The sequence below is a fragment of the Miniopterus schreibersii genome (assembly GCF_964146895.1).
Source record: "Miniopterus schreibersii genome assembly, chromosome: 1".
Classification (NCBI taxonomy): domain Eukaryota; kingdom Metazoa; phylum Chordata; class Mammalia; order Chiroptera; family Miniopteridae; genus Miniopterus; species Miniopterus schreibersii.
In genome coordinates this window covers 165,941,938-165,968,644 of record NC_138101.1, presented here as the reverse complement: position 1 = coordinate 165,968,644, position 26,707 = coordinate 165,941,938, and the positions used below count along the sequence as shown (strand labels likewise).

At 39.7% G+C, this 26,707-nt stretch overlaps 1 protein-coding gene across 4 annotated transcripts in view; it reads right to left on the bottom strand.

The window, feature by feature from the left end:
• Nucleotides 1-26,707, bottom strand: part of FRMD6 (FERM domain containing 6) — a 74,714-nt gene that overhangs the window by 26,878 nt on the left and 21,129 nt on the right. For 2 of the 4 annotated variants that reach the window (XM_081123469.1, XM_081123470.1), the window contains exons 2-4: nt 10,106-10,348; nt 3,066-3,156; nt 113-216 (exon numbers count right to left, since the gene is read on the bottom strand). In XM_081123469.1, coding sequence (XP_080979595.1) covers nt 113-216; nt 3,066-3,156; nt 10,106-10,204 — 294 coding nt within the window. In that variant the 5' untranslated portion in view covers nt 10,205-10,348. The remainder of the gene's footprint in view (nt 1-112; nt 217-3,065; nt 3,157-10,105; nt 10,349-26,707) is intronic. The other 2 variants (XM_081123471.1, XM_081123472.1) reach the window with 1 other exon arrangement.

Sequence of the window (26,707 nt, the reverse complement as noted above, 5' to 3'; positions counted from 1 at the left end):
CTTTCCCATTCTCTAATGTGTAAAATGTTGTTTACAGTATTTTTTATGTATAATAGCGAAAATAAACCTTTTAAAAAAATCAAAATAATTTTGCTCATAAATGTAATCTCACCCAAGTGACTTCGCATTGTCGTACCTTGCTGGCCTCTTTCTTCCATTCTTTTGGACAATATTTATAAAGCTTTTGTGACAACTCCATATATACATGTTCGTTATCTGCACATTAAAAAAAGGAAACAAGATGATAAAGGTGGTTGGATTTTTTAAAAGAAAAGAATATACAAAGAAACAAGTTTTTCAAAAAAAGCCTCCGGACCTGTGAATGTACTCTGAATTCACATACTACCAAAAAAGTACAAGATACTAAAACCTAAGTTCTGTGGGCTAGATATTAATGAGGGTCTTTACGAATCATTTCGCTTTTGCCATACAGAGCACATACTATTAAAATATGTACTATTTAGAAGAAATATTAGTTTCCTACTCCTGCTTTTACTTAGTTTCTAGGGTCAGTACAGCTTACAGTCTAACTTCCAACACTGGGCGTTACTTGGTCTGGCACCAACACATGCTTTTGTTTAGCTCACAGAAGACTCTTCTCACCAGCGCAAAATAATGAAAACTGGGCAGAAACACCATTTTAGCTGCGATATAAGAAATCAGATAACACTGATGATAATCGTACATTTTCGAGTGAGGGGGCCTGACCCACGCTTTGCAAAGAACAGTCCTCAAGTGTTTTCCACGTAAAACACAGCATGACAAACGGTGAACCATTCCTCACACTGCCTTTGGGATTGATCTTGTGGGAAGAGGAGAAGAATCTCATGAAAAACAAGAATGAATGCCAAAATAGTTCAAGATGAAGAGAAAACAAGGCTGCTAGAAGCCCATGTCAAAATGATCTAAACATGTGAAAGCAAGCTAGTAAAAAATATAAAAGTTTTGCAGGCTTCCCAAAGAGAATCTTTTAAGAGCGGTTTATTTCACAAGAAAAGCCTTCAACATTCCTATGTTGTACGAAGTTTTTAATCTTTTTTTTTTTTTTTTTTAAGCTTATTCCTTTCTCTCTAACCCTCACGGAGGGGGCAGGCTCATGGACAGCTCTCCATGAGAATGTACTCCTTCTGGAAGGGAGGTGTGTCTTTGGATTACTCCAAGGATGACATACTTGGCCACACACGGCCACTCCTCACTGCATGCTGGGGTTCGACGGGAAAAGTGCCAGGAGAGGAAGGGTAAAGCCACTCTTGGTCTATAAATGGCGATACTAAATCAACCGACGTGAATGAAAGGGACAGGGAAAAGGTCCCAGAGGAAAAAAGAGGTGCTTCTCAAATCCACTTATCAGATCGATTAGCACCACCTCCCGTCTCTCCCGTTTTACAGATTCAACATGAAACGGACAAGACCAGGCAGCCTTCCCGTTGAACCTGATTTGTGTTTGGCTTGAGTTCCCATCTGCAGCGGCAGAAGGAACAGAACTGAGGCCGCTCCCCAGGAGAAGCACAGACATATTTGCAAAGTACCGCGCTGTCCCTGCCATCCGGCCGTCGGACCAGACCTTTATCCTCTGAGGATTCTCAAGCGCGCATCGATCCTGCAAACAGGTGGCACAGTCATTTCCGTCTGACGTGTGAGAAAACTGAAACTGAGGACGTCAAGAGACACGTCTGAAGCCACACAGTTAGCTAGTTGTAGAACCAGAATTAGAACCAGGTCATCAGATTCCTGTTTCCAATGTTCTTTCGCCATATTACAATCTCTCTTCTAAAAAGATCATCTTAAAAACCCTTATTTTGAAACCTAAGGAAGCTGTAAACTGGTTTTATCAGACTGACTTGTTCAACAGCAAAGATCAACAGTCTGGCTGCAGTTGTAGTAAGAATGAACTTTGAGTAGAGAGTAAAATTTGTTATTCAGAATCTACAGGGCACCTTATTTCCCCCCAGCCCCTTTCTTGAAAGAACGACTGAGGTATGTACTAATACAGGGATGGAACTGAGCATTTGTGCTTTTATTGCTTTAACTACCATAGGAAGAAACTGAAGAGCAAATGGTTGATTCAGCCATTCCTGGTGTGTTCCCTGCTCTGGCCTCGCCTAAAAAGACTTTTGAAAATAGTTCACATTTTGGAGGAGATGGGCCTTGCTTACCAGTGGATCATGATACACTTTCCAACCTGACAGATCTAAGCATTTTATGGTACTAACCAGATTCTCAAGATATCATAAGCCTTTAAATTTAAACCAATTCCAGTAGTAGAAAATAATTCATATCCAAGTATAAAACATAAAAGCATTTCATAAGAAAATCTCCTTGAAAACTGAGCAAAGACAGGGAAGATTTTTGGCATCTAGAAGATTAGAGAAATTTAAAAATACAATTTGAAAGAAGAAGCTTATAAGGAATGGCTACAGCTAAACCCTGGGAACTTTAACTAACTAAGATGTTGGGGGAGAGATGCCCTTTACTTGAAAATCTTCTCCACATAAAGTATACAGAGGAAACTGATCCCACATCTCAAAGTCATATATTCTAACTGGAAAAAAGAGAAGGGGTAAAGAGAAAAAAACCCCAAAATAAGAATAAATTAACAGAAAACGTTGTTGTACAGTCAATCCCAAGTGAATATGAACAGAGGAAAGTCAGTTTTATTATGTCTACATTTCTTTTCATGCCAAAAATTATAAAACAAATTAAATTACAAAAGCATCCAAGCTAATTTCCTACTAGCTCTGGCTGCTCCCTCTGTGCAAGTAAACAAAAGTCAAGCTTGTTCATTAAAACATAAAAGAGCAAACACATAAAATCCAGACTCCTAAAGAGGAAACAATCTTTGAGTTCAAACTATAATAAATACATCATCTAAGATTCTAAATCTTATAAAAAATACCCAAGAGTTAAGTTTAAAAGATGAATACTAGACTAAAAATGATCATCAGTTTACAGGTATTTTCAGAATCAAAATTTTATAGCATATGCCCAATTTAAGTTACAGGTATAAAATGTCATTCCCTTAGGGATAGCTGGCTAAACCCATCAGAGATGAGAATAAGACTTACTCTGTATAACACTGAGTCCAAAGAGGTGACAGTCCTTTAGCCTGAGTAGGTCACACACCTGGACCAGCAACTGGTGACACAGAATTTTAACCTGTAGGGGGGAAAAACACAACTTGAGATAAAAATTCGACCAACTCCACAGAATGAGCCACAATTGGACAATTTAATGCAGCCTAAATAAATTCCTTAAAATAAGCTGACACTACCAAAACAACTGTTGGTTTATTGAAATCATCTACTTTAATCTGTAGCTGAGTTTCAATGATTATCACAATACAAATTTTTACAACAAGGTAATAAAGTTCCAATGCAATCTTGTAGAAGACTCAGGTAAATCTTATGATACACGGACAAGGCCTTAATCTAAATCCATTACGGCGCATGATAAATATTTCAAAAGGAATCTACCCAGATTATCAAAAGTATTAATTTGGCAAGTATCTCAGATTATCAAAAGTATTAATTTGGCAAGTATCTCATTTATCTCTACAATAAATGAATTCTTAGCTCTTATTTATCTTAATTAATCATTTTATTGTTTTATACCTTTCAGGGGCTTAAACCAAGTTTCTTTTCTGAATTCTAGTATAATTCAAACCTCATAAAACCACATTAATTTGAAACCCTGGGAATAAATTATTCTGAAAAGTCACATGATGAATGATAAACCAGTCCTTAAAAGATACAGTTTTAAGACTTCTCAGATGTTTAATGAAGTGTTTTGGGGGAGAGCAACTGTGCTGCGTATACCTTGTTGAATTCAGAATCACTAAAGCATCTTAGAGTTGGAATTGACTTTAAGAGACCCTACTGGTCAATTTCGTCATTTTATAGAAGTAAAAACTAAAACCCAGAAAGCTTAGTCAAGCGGCAAAGGCAGCAACTCACAACTTTGCTCATTTGTGTATTATAATATTATTATTATTTTTTAATCCTCACCTGAGGATATTTTTTCCCCTGACTTCTAGAAGGAGTGGAAGGGAGGGAGGAGGGGGAGAAGAGAGGGAGAAACATCGACCTGAGACACATTAATTGGCTGCCTCCCCCTCCCCCACCCCCACCCCCCGGGGACAGGGACAGGTAACCTGTAACCAAGTTACATGCCCTTGACTGGGAATCGAACCCGTGACCCTTCAGTCCGAGGGCTGACGCTCTAACCACTGAGCACACTGGCCAGGGCTGTATTATAGTATTTTTATATGTGTATATTAAAATATGTGCAACATGCCCGGCCGGGCGTGGCTCAGCGGTTAAGCGTCGACCTAGGATCTAGGCGGACAAGGTTCGATTCCCAGTCAGGGCACATGCCCGGGTTGTAGGCTGCAGTTGATCAATGGCTCTCTCATCATTGATGTTTCTGTTTCTCTCTCTCCCTCTCCTTTCCTCTCTCTGAAATCAATAAAGATATATTTTTAAAAAAAGAAAAAAAAAAGAAATAAAATAAAATAAAATATGTGCAACATGCCCAGCCGGTGTGGCCCAGTGGTTGAGCTGACCTGTGAACCAGGAGCTCACCGGTTCGATTACCAGTAGGGGGTGTGCAGGAGGCAGCCAATTGATGTCTCCCTCTCTCATCAATGTTTTATCTCTCTATCCCTCTCCCTTTCTCTCTCTCTAAAATCAATAAATAGCATATTTAAAAAATAAAATATGTGCACCATGACTGTCCTCTCAGCTATATCTATTAGGTGTGGCATTTCACCTCTCGCTTGTACTACAGCTTGCAAATTCTGTCTTCAACGACAATGAGGCCAATTACAGTCTTATTATTCTAAATTAGTTAACTCCAAATTATGACTTCCTATCATGCCTTAATATGTTACTCAGATTCGGAAAATAAAAACATGCTGAGATTCCTCAATAACTGACCACCAAGCAATTCAGAATGGTGTTGATGACAAATGGAGTAAGAAAAATAGGCTTATTACTCTTCCACATTCGTTAGGAAATGGGGACTGACCTGAAGCACCTCATCCTCCGAAAGTGCGAAAGGTCTGTACATCAAGGCCAGAGCAGCACAAAACTGGCGGCTCAGGACCACCAGGAGCTCGGCGAAGCCGGAAAGGTGTTTTGTTTTATACTCAGGATATACAGTAGGCACTCAGTAAATATTTGATGAGTGAAAGCCAGGAGTCTGATTTCCCTTTGGGCTCCTTTTGTTCTGTCCCACGACTGCAGACTGCTCTCTGACCCACTGAGCAGACCATTCTATAAATGCGCCAGTTAAGAATTTAGGGAAAATGTATTAATGCAAACCCACCACCACTGAGAGAACACATTTGCCAGCAGGAAACCATTATCATCTTCATTCATTCAAAACACTTTGGCCCGGCTGGTGTAGCTCGGCGACTGAGCATTGACCTAGGATCCAGGAGATAGGGGTTCGATTCCCGGTCAGGGCACATGCCTGGGTTGCGGGCTCGATCCCCAGTCAGGGGCATGCAGGAGGCAGCCGATCAATAACTCTCTCATCATTGATGTTTCTATCTCTCTCTCTCCCTCTCCCTTTCTCTCTCTGAAATCAATAAAGATATATTTTTAAAAAGAGAAAAGAAAAAAAACATTTTAGAGTTCTATGTTACCCTAATTCCGCTTTACAAATAAGCTTCCATAAACAGAATGATAAAGGAAAAAGTATCATGTTACACAAAACTGAACTATATAACACAAATTTCAGAATTAGAATGGCATACAGTCTAGGGAACCTTTAAACCTTAGTTTTGACTGTATTTAAAAATGTCATATACAAAGAAAGCACTTAGGATAAAATGTGACAAAAAGTTAACAGAAAAATTCTTAAACCACAAGCTGTACATAAAAATAAGCCACGATGCATTGTGTAACTGCTGTTCAAATAATGCTGTAGATTTCCCCCATATATCCCATATAATTATAATAATAATAATTATTATTAGTATTATTATTCCACATGTTAAAAGCAGGTCCTTGAAGACTACTGATAAAGCTCTTTAACAACTATCAAGTAAGTACAGTGTTCTTGTTTAAAAACTGCAATTAACTAAGGCTGTGGCGCTGAAGTCTCCCCGGCTGTGAAAACAGCTTGGGTTTTTGTGTTTGTATATTATGAGTCTTTTAAGGCAACACTTTAGCTCTTGTGAAACTTTTCATTCTTTAATCTTTAGGAGCAATGAGAACTTTAAAAAGTGCTATAGAGAATGAGGTATGAAGAATAAGAATTAAGGCATTATCTAAAAATATACTCTACACGTAAGTTTTTAATAAAAACAGCATTTGATCCTAAATGTCAATGGTTTGTTTTGAGCGAGAATGTTTAAACTATGTTCCAAGACAACACACACACACACACACACACACACACACACACACACAAACTGTTCACTCTAGTTTGAGTGAAGAGCTTTAAGTTCTTGATCACAATTTATAATCACTCAAAAATTTTGTGGGTCTTAAATTTACCATGATTTTATTTCCCAAATTTTCCCAAGTTTCCAAATTTAATATTTATCTGGTGAGTAAAATAATTTAAAACAGTCCCTATCAGTTCAACTACTCAGGGAGAATTCGGAATGATCAAAACACTAAATTTACCCCACGGGCAGAAAGACAACGTTCTATCAACGGCACTTGTCAGGGAATAAACTTCCTTTGTTTAAAAAACTATTTAGAAATGATGAAAAAAATCAGACCATTAATGAAATAGTTTTTGCTGCAGTTAATTTGTTATACCACAACTCTACAAACATCGACTGCTATTTTCCGAATACAAACACAACACTTTGTAGGAAAAGACAGGCCTTTGGCAACTTTGAACGGGTTCGCTAGCAAGGAGGGGTTTCTTCCTCCTTGGGTCGGGTAGGAGAGGAGTCCGGGCATGGCAGGGCAATCTGTACGCCCTGGAATGAGACTAGGCCTCCATGGGGTACAGGCTCCCCATGTGGGTTTCATTAACACGGCGCCCCAAATGAAGTGAGCAAACAGCTCCAAGTGCCTGCCAGCTGCCAGGAGCCGCCATAAGCACTTTCTGCATGCTATAGCTGTAAATCCTTGCAATGTCTCTGTGAGGAGGGGACGATTATCTCCACTTTAGAGATGAGAAAACTGAGGCAAAACATCTAACTTGACCAAGGTGCAGAGTAAGTCACGGACTATGGATTTTTACCCAGGTCCCTGTGACTCTCAAGCCCTCCTCAGTCATAATGATACATGGCTTTATAGTCCATGCTCACAATCCCGACCATCCTGTAGGAATGAATTATTATACTAATTGTGCAAAAGAAGGAAATTAAAGCAGTGCAAAATTAATCTCTGAGTAAGGAATGAAAGTAATAAAAGCAGCTATCATCTATGTGTGAGAAATTATGCTCTGTGCTAACCCTTACTTCTCCCAGTCACAGGTACCGTGCCCTTTTTATAGGTGAAGCTGTTGAAGCTGAGGGAGGTTTAATGAACTTGCCAAAAGTCATTCAGACATGGATTTGAATTCAGGTCTGTGTGTGTGTTCAGTACATTCATGTGTTTTTACTACCATACTGGCCCTCAATTATTCTTCATAAAGGGAAGGCAGAAAGGGAGCTAATATAAATCAAATGCCTACTATGCGTTAAGTACTGGGCAAGTTGCTTTTGCAAGTGAGGAAGGTGAGTGAGCTTAACTTGTCCAGAGGTCACAAAACTAGTAAAGTGTAGAGTCAAAATATGAAAAATCTTACATTTCTCAACAACAATGATGATAACTGTATTACTAACAACCAATATTTACTTTGTGTTTACTACATAGTCTAAGGACTAGGCCACTGACACGATGTGAAAAACACAATCCAGTAAACAGAGTTCTGTGGAGTTAAGCTAGGTGGTGCTGGTATTAAGGTCTTGGCCCATCTGGCTTGATTTTAAAATATCTATAGCACCTGCTTAGGGGAGGTTGTTAAATGCAGTTTCCTGTGTCCTACCCTAGACTTACGACATCAGTATCTCCAAGGAGTGGAGTATAATGGTTTGTATATTTAACAAGCTCACCAAATAATTCTGATGTACATTAAAGATTTAAAGCCACTGATGTACAACAATGAATGGATTGGCTATCTTCCAATCTGTTCTCTACAGTTATCTTCCTCACCTGAGATTTTAGTTCAAAATAATTTCCTAGAAAATTATAGTCAGCTTTTAGTACTCCTTATGAAGTCAGATTGGTCTTCCTTCCACTTCCCTGAGATCAGTAAGGTTTTGTTCCACATTCTGTGTGTCTATATAAACACACATGAACAGATGTATACATATTCCACCAGGTGAAAAGACAGAAATGGAACTGAGAGAAGTATCTTAAGTGCTTATGCTATATGATTATGTATACTTTTAAAATTTAGTGGATACATTTTTTATAACTGTATAAAAGAACTCAAATAGCATACTCACATATATCAGTAAATTACATTTGAATATATTTTGCCAGTGCCCAAAATGAAACAGAGATATGTTGCCAATCTTTATTAGGTTTTAAAAACCAAATGCTGTAAAAATAGTGTGATATTCACACATCAAAAACAACTCAGGTACCTCGAGTACCTAAGCAACAGAAATTATGCCCAACAAATGATAGTTAATGCAATAGGTAGGTTTGATTCTCAGACAACCCCTAGAAGCAAAAACAAGGTTGCAATAGTAAATCAAGAAACTGTCGTGATTGTCAAAATAAAGCCAAAATGGTTATGGTAATAAGCAGAACCTTTTCCCATCTAAACTTTTTAATGGGGCCACTTAAATATCATATATGTTCAGTGTAACATTTAGGAATACTCTTTATACAGCAATTGAGTTGAAATATAGTAGCATTAGCAAAAACTAATTCAAGGCATGCACTAAGGCAATTTTTTCCTTAATTCTATCCGAATATAATCAGTGAAAGAAAGAATATGAAAGTTGATAATAGGGAGAGGGGTTGAAAAATGCTAGGCATGATACTGATTACCATAAAATTGCCTGGCAGTCTCTACCAAAGCTAAACATATGTGTCCCTCAGGATTCATGATTCCACTCTCAGCTGTAAGCCCAGAAATATGTACATATATGCATATACATAAAATGTTCATAACATTTTTATTTATAACAGCCCTAAACTTAAAATAACTCAGCGCCCATCAGTAGTAAAGACACTGGGCATATTCACACAATGGAATATCATACAACAATGAAAAAGAAAGGATTACTGTTCCATGCAATAAAACTGAAGAATTTCACAGGTCAAATGTTGAGTGAAAGAAGCCAGATACAAAAGAGAACACACCACATAACTTCAGTGTCATGAGGTTCAGAGACAAGCAAAATTACTCTCTGGTGATAGAGGTGGTAACAGTTGTTACCCTTTGAGTGGACATTACCGACTAGGGAGAGTCACAAAAGATCTTTCCAGGGGGTTGGAAATGTACTGCGTCTCAACTCTCACGTTGGATGACGATTACATGTATGTATACACCTGTAAAAATTCACTGAGCTGCACACTTCAGATTTCCTATGCTTTGCTGCATGTAAATTATAACTCAATTTGAAAAGTTAAAATAAATAGTGTCATATCCCTTAATGTCCATGTGAACTAAAGAGAATTAATTTTGACTCATGAAGCATCGGCAACAGCTTAATGTTCAAAAGCACGGCCTATTCTTGAAATTGGCTCGACATAGGCTACTATTAAAACTGATCAAAACGCATTAAAAAGCCAGCAAGTATTACCATTTCATGTGTGTGTGTGCAGGTGCAACTCAGAAGTATTTAAAAAGAAAATTCATATTATATATCAATAAAAACTAGATTTCAATAGAAAGTTTAAAAATAGTAAAGTGTTTGGTTTTTTATAATACAGTAACCAAAATTCTCTAATTTTACCCCAGGCGAGAGAATGCTGAAGGCAGCTGCACTTAAGCCAAAATTCAAAGTTCATACCCGCGTGGGCTCCTTTAGTGGCCTTGTTCTGTAATAACTTCAGCCCTACTTAACCAAGTCATCACTTGAACGTGGCCACTGGTGGAAACACAACGAGCTACACATTTCTAAAGTGGATTCACTCACATTGATGATGATGTTCAGAGACTCGTCGTTGGGGAGGAAAATGCACACGCTGCGGCGGTCCTGCATGACTCTGTTGTTATGGAAGTTCAGCTTGTTCATTGTGTGCGGGCTCCCTCGCCGGCAGGGCTGGGCGCCGAGGCCTCGGCAATTCCTCTGCTCCGAGAACGCCAAAGCCGAGCTCCGCTCCTCATCACACTCTCTACAGGAGAAGCATCGTGGTGTTCCACTATGTAGGCTTCATAGCTGTAAAAGAAAAGAGAAAAAGCCCAACACAGGCAGTGAATAAAGGCAGCGAGACTGGTGAGGACAGCCACCCAAACCCAGCGCCTCTTGCTGGCCCCGGGACAGCATGTCCCAAAGCTTGGGCTGCCTGGCAGAATAAATGAGAACTCCCTGACACTTCTTCTGTATTTTGCCCACTAACAACTATTTTATTTTATTATTATTTTTTAAAATATACTTTAATTGATTTCAGAGAGAGGAAAGGAGAGGGGGAGAGAGAGAGAAACATCAATGATGAGAGAGTCACTGATCGAGCCCGCAACCAGGGCATGTGCCCTGACCGGGAATCGAACCCCGATCGCCTGGATCCCAGGTCGACGCTCAACCGCTGAGCCACGCCCGGCCGGGCTCTATTTTAAAACTTTCATTCACAGTCGTGAATTAAACACAAGCCCATGAGTGCCCCTCACGTTCACGGTGGTGCCGTGTGGGCAGGGCTCACAGAGGCAGAGCCTGCCTTTGTTTCCAGCCTCACGGGACAGGCAACAAAGGGCGCCGAAAATAGGCAAAATGACAAAATAGCAACAGCAACGAAAGTTCTCAAACTCTTTTTTCCTTCCATTAGAAACTCAAATAAACGTCTTGGCTTCTACGTGACATTCCTTCTTCAGCCACTCTGGTCCGGCTTTCATCTCCTTCATGTCACCCACGTGGCTCTGACAAGGGAAGCCAGTGGCCTCCAGACCGCCAGTAGTATCCAGTCACTGTAACTGGCGTCTCTATGACATTCACCAAGTTTGTTACACCCTCCTCATGGCTACTCTCCCCCTAGGTTTCATGGCACTACTCTCTCTCTTGATTCTCTAACCCGACAATGCAAACAATTTTTCTATTTGTTATTTCGCCAACCAATAAAATACATAGAAACAAGACTATATAGCAAACCATGATTGCATACAAAAGAAATGTGGATTTTGGATACCTCTGATATCTAATCAGTTTATTAAACATATTAATTTTACTTTTTTAAAAAAAAAAAATCTTTATTGATTTCAAAGAGAGGGAGAGAGAGAGAGATAGAAACATCAATGATGAGAGTCATTGATCGAGCCCACAACCCGGGCATGTGCCCTGACAGGGCATCAAACCCTGACTGCCTGGATCCCAGGTCGACACTCAACCGCTGAGCCATGCCCAGCCGGGATAATTTTACTTTTTAATGTCTCACATTTTCAATGTATACAACTTTGTTTGCAGGTAATGAAGATTTTCTCTCCAATTTTCAATAATTACACCTTTTATTTCTGTTTCATGTCTCATTGCATTGGCAAGATCTTGCAGAATAATTTTAAAACAGTGGTGGATATTTCCTACTTTTAAGGAGTGTATCTAGTATTTCATATATTATTGCTAATATGACACTATTCAACCAAGATAATGTTAAGACTAGATGCTTCTCAAACCATTAGCAATATTTATATTGTTCCGTTTTAAATACTGTTATATTTATATTGTTCCTATATTTGTGAAGAATTTCCAGGAATATAGAACTGTTTTACCAGGCAGAGAGTTATAGCTTTAATAGAAAAGTTATTATCAGAGCTCACATAAATCAAAGCAGAAATGAGACAGAATCTTGGCCTATTTGCTTCTTAAGGTTAAATGTCCATCTGTTATCAGCAGGAGGGTGGGAGAGAACACACTCTTGGATGACACCATGGGTAAATATAAACTAGTATTTCGATTTTAAAGTATAAATAATATACTGTCCACAAGGGAGCTACTCGAACTAAGTAAAACCAAATGGTAATCTTATATACAGTGTTCCCTCCTTAGGAAGGTGACCAAAAGCTCCCTTAGGAGTATCCTGCTTTTCTTAAAGGATATTTCACATTGTTTCAATTGTTTCACATAAGGTTGTAGCCAGCACATCACCCTACGGGGCCACTGAAGGTTGGTGCTGCAGTTCTCTGCAGGATAGGATGTTTGACCCATGGGCTCTACGACTACAAACTAACTGCACCCCAAGTCCAATCACCTATCTAAAACATGCACACTCTTAGTTCAACGGTTCCAAAGCACTCATTGTAGGACCAGCGCTGATTGCATCAGAATCACCTGGACATCTGAATTAAATACAGAATACTGAGCACAGTGACATTTCTACTCAGCAGAATCTCCAGGATCAGGGCCCCAGAACCTTAATCTTTTAAAAAAGCTCCCCAGCTATTTCTGATATGCAGTCACGTTTGGAAATCACACTTGAGTTAATAGAGGAAGGTACTGGGCACAGGGTTGGATATAATACCTCCATGTACACACCAGGAAAACATCTTGAAAGTACAGAATTAGGGGAAAAGCAACATATGTGAATGATATCATATCATCATTTTAACTGTGGGAAAAAAGTCCTCAACATTTTCAAAGGTATTAATTCCTAAAACAGGTCACATGTGTATACTCAGAACATTTTCCTGAAAAATGTTACTAGGTGATCTAGAAATAAATTGGCGAAGCAGGGTACCCTATATATACCTTCTTGGGGAAATTCAGAAAATGTTAAAGGCTCTGAGAAGTCCTGCAGGCAAACTTTTTAAATTTGTTTAACTTACTATTTCTTAAACTTACTTGGGCAGAGAATATTCCCCCACCTACCACATATCTATCAAGATCCTGTAGAATAAAATTCTTAGACAAGCCATTTAAGAAACACAGTTCTAAAATGATTTCCTTGTCAAGTATCATACTTCATGGCAAATGTTCCCCTCTGTAATGATATATTCCAACGCCCAGTCCTCCTCTCTGCTATTAAAATCTTTCAAGAAGTTATAAGCTATGCTTAAATGCATCTTATTTAAATGCAAACACTTAAGTGATATTAATCCCAGTATATTTCTTCTTATTTAAATCTACACTTCAAATTGAATTACTCCTATAATTTTTCATTTCTAATTAAACCAATTACAGAGCATTATTTCTACTGATCTACTTTCTGGAATTAAAAAAACAACAAAAACCTAGGGAAAAATATGTTCTATGGTTTGAGAGGTTTCCAAAGCTTCACTAATTTTAAACTTTCATTTTAGTACAATTTTTATTTCTTTCATGGTTCAAATAAAGCAGTTAAAAAAGACTAAAAGAGGATTACTGAAGAAAATTTAATAAAAGCAGAGTCTTTAAGAAGCAGTAATGCTTCATTGTCACTTTTTCTAGAAAGCTTTGAGAATGGCAAACTAAGAGTCCTAAAAGAGAGATAGGATTAAGTTTTTACTTTACCCAGGACTGCATTAAAGTTTATTAAAAGGTTCAATTGAAACAACAAAATTACCAGATCTCTAATATACTGCCGTGTAAAATTTAATCTTAAATTGGACAGTTCTGAGGAAAAGAATTAGAATAAATTGTTAGCAATCTGAATTGTAGAAATTAGCCTTTTATCCACCAGCTACTTATTCTGTGTCCTAAACTAAGTTTCAGTTCAGTTCCAGGAGGGCACACTTCCTATTTCAGGGCAGGCTTTTTTCTGTCCAATGATCTTAGGAAAAATTATCTACAAAGAATAAACCATGTCATAATATTATATTTTCCAGGTAACAACAAAACAGCTTTACTAATGACCAAACTCCACCTTACCATCTGTATTAACACCCAACTTACAAATAAAATGTTAAGCTACAAGATTTCCACTCTCGGATTTTAAACTCATATTGTTATAAAGCCCCGATTTCCTGATAAGCACCATTGGTTACAAAGTTACTTAATTTCTTTTAAAGATTAGGAAGCGACTAGGTAGTATGGACATTCAATATTGATTTCCATTATTTAGAAATTATTGGAAATAGCCTTTAAAACTGGGGGGTGGACAAAAGTAGGTTTACAGTTGTGAGTACGTGAAAGAGTTTATTCTTATATTATTTATTGTTTATTATTTTCCATTCGAATAACTGTAAGCCTACTTTTGCCCCACCCTGTAATATAGCAAGATTGGTTCAAATGTACCACATGGGGTATACAGAACTCTCGGTAATATCTTTGCAACTCTGGTATACAATAACAGTTTATTTTTAAAAAATTAAGTCACTAGAAATTTCCTACCCACATAACATAGTCTCACTTTGAATGGAGGCAAAGGGGAACTCTCAATTTTGAGATTGTCACCCTGAAAAACATGAAAGGATGGTAACTGGATAAAATTATTATAACGCAACCCAAAATACCTCCAGACATTGTCAAGTGTTCCCTGGGAACAAAATCATCCATTGCAAGAATCAATGCTCTACAGCAGGGGTGGGGAACCTTTTTAATGCCAAGGGCCATTTGGATATTTATAACATCATTAGTGGGCCACACAAGATTATCAACTCAAAAATTAGCCTGCTATATTTGGTCAAACATTTAACTAACTCACCCCTAATGTGATGGCTGAAACTGCTTCTCTTTGGTGAGGCCTTGGCAGGGCCAGACCGAATGATTTCTCTGGCTGTATACGGCCCCCGGGCCAGACGTTCCCCACCCGCTCTACAGGTTCCCTTAGACAGTCATCATGGGCTACTTTTTACCATCCAGCTGTTTTTTAATTACAGCAGGTCCTCAAATAATGTTGTTTCATTCAATGTTGCTTCGTTACAACGTTGGTGAGGGGAGAAAAACTGATTCCCAGTGGGGGCCACTGTCTGTGTGGTTTGCATAGTCTGCCCAAGGGTTTTTTATGTGTGTTTTCTCCTAGTACTCCAGTGTCCTCCCACATCCCAAAGATGTGCACATGAGGTGAACTGGTGTGTCTACATTGTCCCAGTCTCAGTGAGTGGGGGTGGGTGTGAGTGGCTCTGTGATGGAAGGGTGTTCTGTTCAGGGTGGGTGCCTGCCTTGTGCCCTAAGCTGCTGGGACAGGCTCCAGCCACCTGTGACACTGAACTGGAACAAGCAAGTTGGAAAATAATGATCTTACTAGTTTTTATTAACCTTTCTTAAAAGTAAGTATAACATACATTTGTTTCAACTTTTAACATGAGAAGTGTTTTGGGTCTTTATTTATAAGTTTAGTGATGTTTCTATGACCAGAAATACACTGTAGGAACTTAACTCCTGTTTATATCAATTAGCCCATGCTAAAATTAGTTTCATTCTACATTGTTTTGCTTAAAGTTGCAGTTTCCAAGAACCTACTGACATGTTAAGTGAGGACTTATTGTAACAGTACAACTCTTAATAAACACAAATTTCCCAACTAAAGGTAAGCAATTGAGTTCCAAACTCAGAAATCTGGCTTGAACCTAGAAGTCAAATTTTTCAACCTCTTGAATGTCTAAAGGCATCTGGCTTCAGAAAAGCTTTGAAGGTTAGCCTTCTTGACACCTAAATTTTAATGCAGTGTATTGCCAAACTTCTCACATAAGTACACATCCATTATTACCAGGTACTTGCTCCTAGAGAGCCCTGTATTTTGATCCTAGCACCTAGAAATACAAAAATTAACCTGGAAACAACTGACACTTGATTTCCAATTTGCCTGTATGCTCTGTACTATGAAGATTTCTTAATAGAGTCATTTGGGTCATTTGCTCATAAGAGCTATTTTGGAACCACAGAATAATTTTTCTTTAAGTAAATCAAACACTTTCTACTTCATGGCCTGTTTTGCAGTTCTGTTTTACCCCAAAAAGAAAGTAGTTAACATCTATCAATATTCTGGAGCCAAACCTTCTGGAAAGAACATCAGAATCAGTTCCTGTCTCATCTTACCCTCCAACCATTGCTCTAGTAGATAAACAAGGGCCTGTCGAAAGCTTAAGATCACTTCCCATGTGACTGAATGGCAGGTGCTTAGAGGCAATATGAATAGAATATTAATTAAGAAGACAGACTTTTAGCCTCCCCGGTCAAACCTGGGTTCTAATCTGGATTCTACAATATTAGCTATATAACCTTGGGCAAGTAACCTAATCTCTGAGCCTGAGTCGTCATCTGTAAAATCTATAATATTAAAAAGATTAAGTGAGATAGTAAAGTATTAGCTATCAGGTTGTTGAGGGAAGGTTCGTTAAAATAACAGTTAGCCATGAGCTGCCAGGTCATGAGAAGGCGCGTCTACAATTAATCAACAAGAATACTGTAATATCACCTAGAGATCTAGAACTTAGAGCCAGATGCAGTAACTGGACTAAACTTTGGGAGGCCCACTTTGGGCTCAGGAAGTTAAATGTACTGTTTTTTGTAAATGGAACTGTTGCATTATGTTAGGTGGTGACTCCTTTGAAATTTCATTTATGAAAAAGAGAAAGTGTGCATGACTGCATAGGTTCAAATGTGTGCTTGGCTGACCAAAGAATGGAATGCAGGCGACATCTGTTTTAATCTACTTGGCACCACCTTTCCATTGAAGAGTGCTCCTCTCCCATCCCAGAGGTCTCCCGGGGGGTTATCAATCACAGTATGTTCTCTACTCTGGATGGGTGGAGAGATGATGAAGGGTAAGGATGTGACCCAGGGCTGGTCAAACAGGTACCCGGTTCTCCAGTCACAGTGCTTGAGCTAAAGGGTGCACATATAACCCAAGCAAAGTCAGAATTCCTCCATGAAATTTGTTATACAAATGTTAAGATAGAGAGGGCCGCTCCTCTATTTGGATTGCCATTTGCACGAAAGATATGAGCCTGGAGATGCTGGAAATCATCTTTCCAGGTAAGAATTTTCCTGAAGAAGGAAGACATCACAGAGGAAAGTGAAGCTCAGAAGGAATCCTGACGTCATTTTAACTGTTGTATCTGTGTCTGAAGCCAAAAACCATTCCTGGGAATTCCCATCTAGTAAGCCAATAAGTTATCTTTCCTCTTAAGCTCATTCTGTCAACTGTGACCAAGTCCTCTCTAACACAGCCTATTCAAACAAGAAGCTGATTTATGGCTTGACACACTCATTCATTCATTCATTGAATGTTTACTATCACTGGCTATGGAGACTGACATTTATTTAGGGGAAAAAAAACACCAATGCTCCAAGGTTTAAAATTTCTCTCTATTCTAAAACAAAGTAGAATAACCACTATGATGAATAGACATCATTAGCAAAGAAGACCTTCTGGGTAGAAAAAAACCTGAGTAACTGAAAAGTTTAGGTGGTTGAGTTGCTGTTCATTCTCTAAGAGCACTACACACAGCAAGTGATGTATGGGAAAATGCATAAATTCATTTAATGCAAACAAAGTACAGGGCGATTAATTCATGACAGAAATCTTCGGCAACAACAGAATATCTCATCTTGAATACAAATTTGTGGGTGAACAGTTCTGTCTTATTAAAGACCACAATGTGCTTTTACAGAATTGTGCTGAATGTGCTTTTACTGTGTTGTCCATTTGTAATAAATTATAGCAGCTGCAAAAAAAATGCTTATTTTTGCAAACAAAGTAACTGGAGAGCACACTTGATATATAATTTGGCAATTGGTCACCTTAAAGTATAGTCATAGCAATTTTAGTAAAAATAGCTTTAATTCTGGGTATACTTTATAAATTTGGTAAGGGGAAAATCATTAAGCTAGTTACCAAATACAATCCAGAATAGACTGCACAGTTATCACACTGTACAACTATAAATGGATGTGTGTTACTTGAAATAGTTATTGTAATATGTATTGTATGTAATATATGTATATAAATATGTAAATATATGTGTATGCATAATGTGCATGGATATGTATATGTTATGGAGATCTTCAGAGTTATTTTAAATATTTCAAAAAGCCTGATAAAACTGGCATATTTACCCATGGTGATACCTCAAGGGAAATTAAAAGATCACTTACTTAAGTAACTTCATATAATTTTTAAGTGCTTATTTTGATAGCACAGTTTTACTGCCAGATTTAAACACTGAAAACAAATGACCTAATTTATTTTGATAGACAATCTTCCCAAACATAAGGCCCAAGGAAGGTGAAGGAGAGAAAGGGTAACAAAAGTGATCCTCGATGGTAGGAAAGGTTGGGGCAGATTTAGCGGCTCCACGTGTATACATTTAAAAAAGAATCTCGGGAAGAAAAGGAAATCCTCCTTTTGTCTCATCTATCATTCTAGGTGCCTTCTCCTCTACCATCGCTCCGCGCTGTGCTCTCGCCTGGATTTCTGAATGTGCTTGTCCTGTCCTGTTCTTTAAATCTGCCACCCCCACAGTGCTGGCAGCGTGGCCTCGTTTAAACTGCACATCCAGCCTTGCATCTCACACCCCAGCTCACATTCTTAGCGCCACGGCACTTGCACAGAACAACGCCTACCCTCCAAGGCACAGCAATCCTTCACCACCGGGCCCCATCCATCCTCATGGGACCATTCTACAGCTCATGTTTTATGTCACTGCAACGCTTTTCCCTTGGTTCCCTGAACAAGTCTTGCGCTCACATCTCTATGCTTCTGACCACGCTGTTCCCTCTGCCCAGAATATCCTCCTTTGCATATTACCTCACCCACCACCCACCTCCAAAACGAACAGAGTATCTTGGTACACCCTGAGAACTCGAGACAGCGGTCTGTGAAGCATCCCTCCACATCGGTGGGCAGCTGAGAGGCAGTTCTCCCAAACTTTTTAACAGAAGAAAATAAAATTTTAGTACATGTGCACAGGGAATTCACATATGCATGAAAATTCCAAAGACAGTGAGGTAAAACTGGGTGATCGGGTGATATGCAGACAACTTAGGAAGAGCAGAGCACACATGACAGGTCTATTTTTGTTAGGCCACCAGGAAATAATGGGACATGGGGTGGGACAGTTAACAGGCTCTTGCTTGGAGTCTTCCTGTCTAATGCTTTCTCCTGCACTCTTATCATCTTTGTACTTGTTGGCAAGACTGTCTCCCCACAGAGGACTGGAATTTCCTCAGCATCTTTATGTCTTTAATGCCTGGGTAGCCCTAGGTCTGTAATAGGCACCCAATAAATTGAATAAATTATTTCAAAATTCACCAGAAATGTGAATAAATCCCTTAGCAATTAAGATTAAAATCATGTTCTTTAAGAAGCACTCCACATCCCACAGCTTCTTAAATATTTTCTGCACGCTATTTACAGGGGGAAAGAGGTGCATTTTTTCTTGTCTTTAAACATGGTGGACAAACACAATGGAAGAATACTATTCCCCAACATTGCCAACAAAATACAGTTTCTAGGAAAATCTCCATGTATATCAAGTTAAACCAACCTGTGTAAAAGCAAACAGAAAACAATACACTGGCTGGGATGCAGTAAGTTGCAAGCAACAAAAATACTGAACTCAAACTTTGACTCTGGAGCTAAATTGCCTGGGTTGCCTCTGAGTTAGCTACTCACGAGCTGTATGACCTTGGACATCACACCTCTCTACATACATGTCAGCTTCCATCTGTAAAATGGAAATCATAGCAGTCTCTATTTTATAGGATGTTGGAAGACATATGGCAAGCACTGTGTAATGGTTAACTAGTAGTAGTTAAACTAGTTAAATGATATAAGGGGAATTTATAAAAACCAAAATAACTTGAAGCCTAGAAGTAGGATGGGTGGGCTTGTGGGAGGTTTGATGTGGTAGCTCACAATGTCATCGAGGACCTAGTTTCTTCCTGGTACCTTGAAATCACTGCACTTTAAGGTTGGCATCTCTCAGAGTGGTCACATCAACAAGAGTACTGAAACTCACCCTGACTGGACGCCTCATATCACCTTGCTGACCGGCTATTTCAAGCCAGAAATCACCTGTTGGCAAGATGTTTAAAATTACTTAAATTAACGTAAGTGCAGACACGAGTTATCCCGTGACCAGTCAGCAAGGTGTTAGGCCATCCATCACCAGGGGTGTTAGATCAGCTTACACGGCCCAGGGCCCACCTCCAGAGCTATAGCTAGAGTTGGGATTAACTTTCCTGAAGTACATGGACATCAAAACAAAAACTGCGTGGAGGTCGAGGTTCGATTCCCGGTCAGGGCACATGCCCAGGTTGCGGGCTCCATCCCCCGTAGGGGGCGGCAGGAGGCAGCCAACTGATGATTCTCTTTCATCATTGACGTTCCTCTCTCTCTCCCTCTCCCTTCCTCTCTCTGAAATCAATAAAGACATATTTAAAACAATAACAGTAAAACCTGGGCACCTTTGAGAAATTGGGAGATGAGGGAAGATTCTAGGTAGACAACAAGAAGAACAAAGACAATGATAAAATCATGAATTTTAAACCAGAGAAACTACTTCTGGTCAAGATGGTGGGAAGATGTGGTACTTATCTCCTCCCACAACCACGTCAAAATTACAACTAAACTACAGAACCACCATCATTCAGAACTGCCTCAAATCTGGCTGAACGGCAGTCCTACAACTAGGGAATTAAGCCACCTCAAGGCTGGCAGGAGGGGGCGTCGCAGAGCGGGCTGGCCCCGCACCTACGTGTGGTGGACAAAAATCAGGAGGGACGTCGCGGCTGGAGAGGAGCGAGGGGTCCCAGTGCCACACCAGGCTCCCCAGCCCAGGGTTCCGGTGCCTGGTTGGGACGTCCCCATAACTCGGGCTGTGAAACCAGCAGGGCCTGAGGCTCAGGGAGGCTGAGGCTGCGGGAGCCCCAGGCAGCGCCTCTTGAAGGGCCAGCGCACGGACTCACTTGGACGCACGCCCCTCGGAGCTCCAGCGCTGGTGCAGCAGCTTGTAAGGCACCAGAGCTGTACCGGGAGGAACTGAGTTAGTTGTCTGACATCAGCGCGACAGCTGGGGTGGGGGGCAGCTTTCTCCCAGACAGAAGCGCTGGCAGAGGCTGCTGCTCCTTTTACCAGCCCTCCCCACGGAGCTGGCAGGCAGGTGCCCTACCTGAGGCTCCATCAACCTGGCTCGCACGGCTTGCCCTGCCCTAGTGATTCCCTGAGGCCCCTCCCCACCCTGCTTTCAGGCCCACCCAAGCTGTTTCCAGCCGCTTTTCCATTCGAGTGGCCTGTCTTGGCTCATGCTTCAGGTTTTCCTAAAATCTCTCAAACAAGAAGTATTTGGCCTCAGTGAGCCCTGTACCTCTAAGTGGCCCCGGGCCAGGAACTACCAGCAGCTTGGCCTCACCTGGGCATCCCCAAGCCCAGCACAAGTAGCAACCGTCTGCAGATCACTTTGTAGCTCCTGCTGGGTCGCCCCGGGCAGAACACAGGCAGCGACTGACCTTGGCCTGCACTTCCCAGGAGGACCCAGAGCCAGCACACCCGGTGGACAGCTTCAGACCATGGCGAAGCATCACCACCCAACCATCTCTACAGACAACACACTCAAGGGGCAGAATGAGCGGGCACCGGAGTCCTGCTCTGTGGGGTGGGCCCCTGCACACCGTGGTAGGTGTTTGCAGCCAGTCCTTGCAGCTGACTGGCCTGGGGGTAAATCCCTACCACTGATGTACAAGAGGAGGGTGTACAGCCCACACGAGCGGTGCACCTCGAGTGCCCAGCTTGGGTGTTTGGAGAGGCTGTGCCACTGGGCCCTACAGAACACCTACCACATTAGGCCACTCTACCAAGCCCGGGAGATGAAGCAGCTCTATCTATACATAGAAACAAACACAGGGAGGCTGCCAAATTCAGGAGACAAATAAATATGTCCCAAATGAAAGAACAGAACAAAACTCCAGAAGAACTCAACAAAATGGAGACAAGCACTCTACTAGATGCAGAATTCAAAGCACTGGTTATAAGGATGCTCGATGAACTTAGGGGACGAGTGCATGAACTTAGAGGGCCTCGACAAAAAGACAGGAAACATAAAAATGGAACTAGAAAGCATTAAAGAGAACCAGTCAAAAATGAAGGATCCATTAAGTGACACGAAGAATAACATTACTGGGAATCAGCAGTGGAGTAGATGAAACAGAGGGTCGAATCAGAAATCTGGAAGATAAGAAAGCAGAAAACACCAAGCAAAACAGCAAACAGAAAAAAGAATCCAAAAAAATGAGGATAGTATAAGGAGTCTCCAAGACGACTTCAAGTGTACGAACATTTGCATCATGGAGGTGCCAGAAAGAGAAAAGAGAGGGCAAGGAATTGAAAGCCTATGTAAAAAAATAATGATGGAAAAGTTCCCTAACCTGGTGAAGGAAATAGGCAGACAAGTCCAGGAAGCGCAGAGTCCCAAACAGGAGATGAGACGGGTGTTGCAGGGATGGGTGAAAAAAGATTACGAAGTCCAAACTGGTTGTTACAGAACAGTCACGGGGAAGTAAAGTACAACATGGGGAATGTAGTCAATAATATGCTAATAATATATAGAGTCAGATAAGTGTGAGGTTTATCGGAATGATCACTTAGTAAGTTATGCAATGTCTAATCACTGGGGTGTACACCTGAAACTAATATAATAATGTATGTCAGCTGCAATTGAAAAATAAAAAATGATTAAAAAAATAAGATAAATTTATAGTACGGTTTTTATAAATAAACAAACCAGAGAACCTATTTTTTTACAGCCATCTGTACTCAAAAGTCATATTAGGTTTAGTAACCAGGCACAAAAATTCCTTTCAACCAAGATGAATTTCTAGCATGACATCGCCAACAAAATGTGCTGTTCTCAGGGAAAATCCTTCAACTTAGAAGCATCTGCTTCTAATTTCCACAAAGAAATCTTTGATTCCTTCATTCATGGGACGTGCACTCAACTCCCTGACACAGGAGCTACAGTGTTCTAGATGATGATTTTGCTGTGAAATTCTCGTTATCTGGCAGTAATATCTGAAATATTAACATTAACTTTACGTTTCCCCTGAAATGCTTTTTTCCAAAGCGAGTATGATGTCTAACATCGATTGAATTAAACACTCGGAAAGTCGCTAGCTTTCTTGTAACATTGCACAGGGATTTTCCCATGTCACTGAATGGTTGTTAAAAACAACAACTATGATGATGAGATGTGATGTATACAAACTGGAAACTTGAAAATCCACTGACAGTAGGACACATAATTAAAATATGATACATTAGTACATTAAGACAGTTCAGCAGTGAACACTAATGAACCACAGCTCCACATTAACAAGTATAAATCTCAAAAACAATGTTGAGCAAAGAAAGCAAGTTAAAGAAGACTACAGATATGGTATGGTTATTTTCTATGAATAAAAAGTTCAAAACCAGGCAACTATAAACAATGACTGAATTAGGAACACACACATACACACATATGGTAAGACTATAAAGAAAGGCAAAGGCTTGATTAACCTCAAAACAGTAGTAGTGGTGCTGGAGGGGCCGGCCAGGGGAGGGGAGTCTTAAGAAAGGGACACGAGCTTCAAAGGTGCTAGAGAAATATTCTTTTTCTTAAGCTTCGTAGTGAATACAGTGGTGTTCTTTTATTATTATTATTGCTTAAAATGTACATAGACATTATAAACATTCTTCTATGTGTGTATTTCACAATTTGAAAAAGTAAAATAAATCAGAGGTATTGGTGCTGAAAATGCTGTGGATAACCACGTACTACTAATTAAACTTTAAAAAGATACATAAGATAGGGCAAGTATGAAATCAGCTACAACACATTAAAATAATCCTTATAAAATATTATTTTGCATAATAAATAATTGTTTCCCTGGCCCTGAAACTGAAAAAAGCCTTAGGTATTCTAGTGTTGTTAATGAATTTTTATAGGAGCTATTACAATTTAGTGGCATGTACATATATTAATTTCTGGCTTTCTATCTACTACTAAATGGAAAAGTAATATAAAAGTACTATCAAATGAAAGCATGACCACTGTATCAGATCTCTGAGATGATCTAGTGCAATCCCTTAATTTGACAGGCAAAGAAACTGACCCTTTGAGTGAATGACCTGGCAAGACGATACCAGTTAGTTTTAGGCAGGCACCCAGTATGCTGTTCCTTCTAAAATTTTTCTTCTCTAAATTCTATTCAAAAATTCCCACAGGTAGGAAACAATTTAATGGAATCTAGACTCTTTTCAGAAAGTTCACGTTTTATGTATTTAAATAGAAAGTCAAGAAGCATGTTACAATGATTTACTAAAGTAAACATACCCAAATGCTAACCTGCCTCCTACCCTGGTAGTTGTAGAATTATATGTAAAAAAAAAAGTTTATGAAGCCAGGAAAAGACTTTGAGATGCAAAGAACCCAATCTTTACCCTTATACACATAAATTATGGGCTGAAATTATTTTGTTAAGTGGACACACCCAAAAAGGTAGCATATGCAGCCAGACACACCCTCACACATACTGTGCATGTGCCAAATGTGCAGAATGGGGTGAAGTGAGACTCATGGGTGCAGGCGCTCTTTACAGTAAAAGATCAAAAGCACGATCTAGACTTCAAAGTAAAAGACTTCTCCGGACATTCGAACAAGGCCTTATGTTGCTATAAAGGTCCTTATTTAACACCCTTTTGGGGGTTTTGTTGTGAATACATAAGTTAGAGACAAAGTTGTCACATAAACTTATGAAGACATCTGAAAATATCAATTAAAAAAGTCAGAGAAAAAGAATGATTATTTTAATCATCAAAACCCCTAGAACTTTGATTTATGGTTTTAAAAGCCCGTAAGAAAAATGATGGAAATGCTTATTTTGTATATGCCTTCTTTAATTATAGCTTCACAAAATATTTAACATCGTTACTGTCATGTGGGGATTCATCCTCAACCCATTAAGACACATAGATCCAAAGAATTGGATGAAGATTAACCAGAGATGGATAGTCCAACGACGGCCCCCCACCCCACGCCCATTCCCTTGGGACATCATCAATGCATTAGCCGATCCACTCTAAGGAGACGGAGGTGTTCTGTGTTATTCTGGAGAAACATGAATTTAAGACTGTTAAGGTGGCGGTGGGGATTATTACTGGGACCCGGGGGAATCTTCAGTCAGAAGCTGGCTCTCTCCTACCTGTCATCCAGTGTTTAATGCCCTTGGCTCACTTCTGGAAGACAGCGACCATAAATTTGACAACTCCACCAAGTGTGAAATCTCATTTTCAAGTGGTACTTATGCAGTAACATTCTATTTCCCATAGAGCAATTCGCAGTCTTCTTTCTGAAACTCTTCTCAACAGGGGTTTTGAAATAAGATACAAATCAAGGTCAACTCAACTGTTGCCTATATATTCCAAAGCTATTAGAAATAAAAGCTGTTTAACAGTGAACCTCTGGGCTCCCTGGTGTGTGAAGTCAACAAAATCCAATACTGAGTCACTGAACAGCCCAATCAAGTTGCCTCCTTTTGACTTGCCTGTTCATTGGATTTTCTGGTTCTCTGATGTACATCCCCCCTGCATATTGCTAAAAGACAGCATTCCTTCTTATAGCAATCATCCTGTAATGCTTTCAGAGAGACTTAAAGTCTGGGTTTTAAAGGGTGTGGAGGAAGGAAATCAGAATTACACCTTACCCTATGCTAACAGGGTTAATCCTCCTTAAAAAAATGGAACCACAGCTCAACCTTGAAGGTTGGAGTTAAAAACAAACAAGCCAATTAAACAGAAAAACAGAAACCACTCTACCTATGCTCAGCACTGCTTTTTAGAGGACTCCAGTCATGCTGGAAAGGCAACTAGTCCAGGAGACCTAAGGACTTACCCTGGAGAAATCAGATGAGCGGCTTCATTCCAAGGTCAGCCTTCCCTCAGGGCAGGACCACTGCCCAACACCAACGGTGCATATTGCCATCCATCCCACTCCCTTACTCCTACCACACAAGGGCTATACGCTACCAACATTTAACTTGGAATCATATCATTTCAGATCCAAAGACAAAGCTATTCAAGTGTTCAAAAGTACTCAGTGAGAGGAGTGCCAATTTTCCTTCATGGCCTTCACATTTGGGAGAGTAAATTAAGAAACTATGATGTTGATCCTAGTCATGGGCTTTCTAAGGAAAGCTGGATAACAATTCTTTTTCCGATAAAATTTGGAAAATTATAAGTTATCTACTGGCTTTTCACCTTCATTACAGGTCTAGGTAATCTGGAGATAAAATCCTGAAATTCCCTCTAAAGAGTCTTTCAAAAACATCTTCCAATTGAATTCACCTGTCTACGATTTGGAAATTATTTGCTCTAAGAGTATAAGAAATCACAACAGTTTATGAAAAATCTACAGCTAATATTACACGTAACAGTGAAAGACTGAATGGTTTTCTCCTAATGTAATAAGACAAGGATGTCTGCTCTCACTACTCATATTCAAAGTTGGTGGACTTAGACTTACTCTGAAGGGTATACACAGTAATCAAAGTGGTATAATATTGTACGAGAGAGAGAGATAAGCCAATGGAATAGAATAAAGAGTCCAGAAATAGAACCATACACAGTCATTTGATTCTGACAAAGGTGCCAAGGTAATACAGTAAGGGAATGGACTTGTCACAAATGGTGCCAGAACA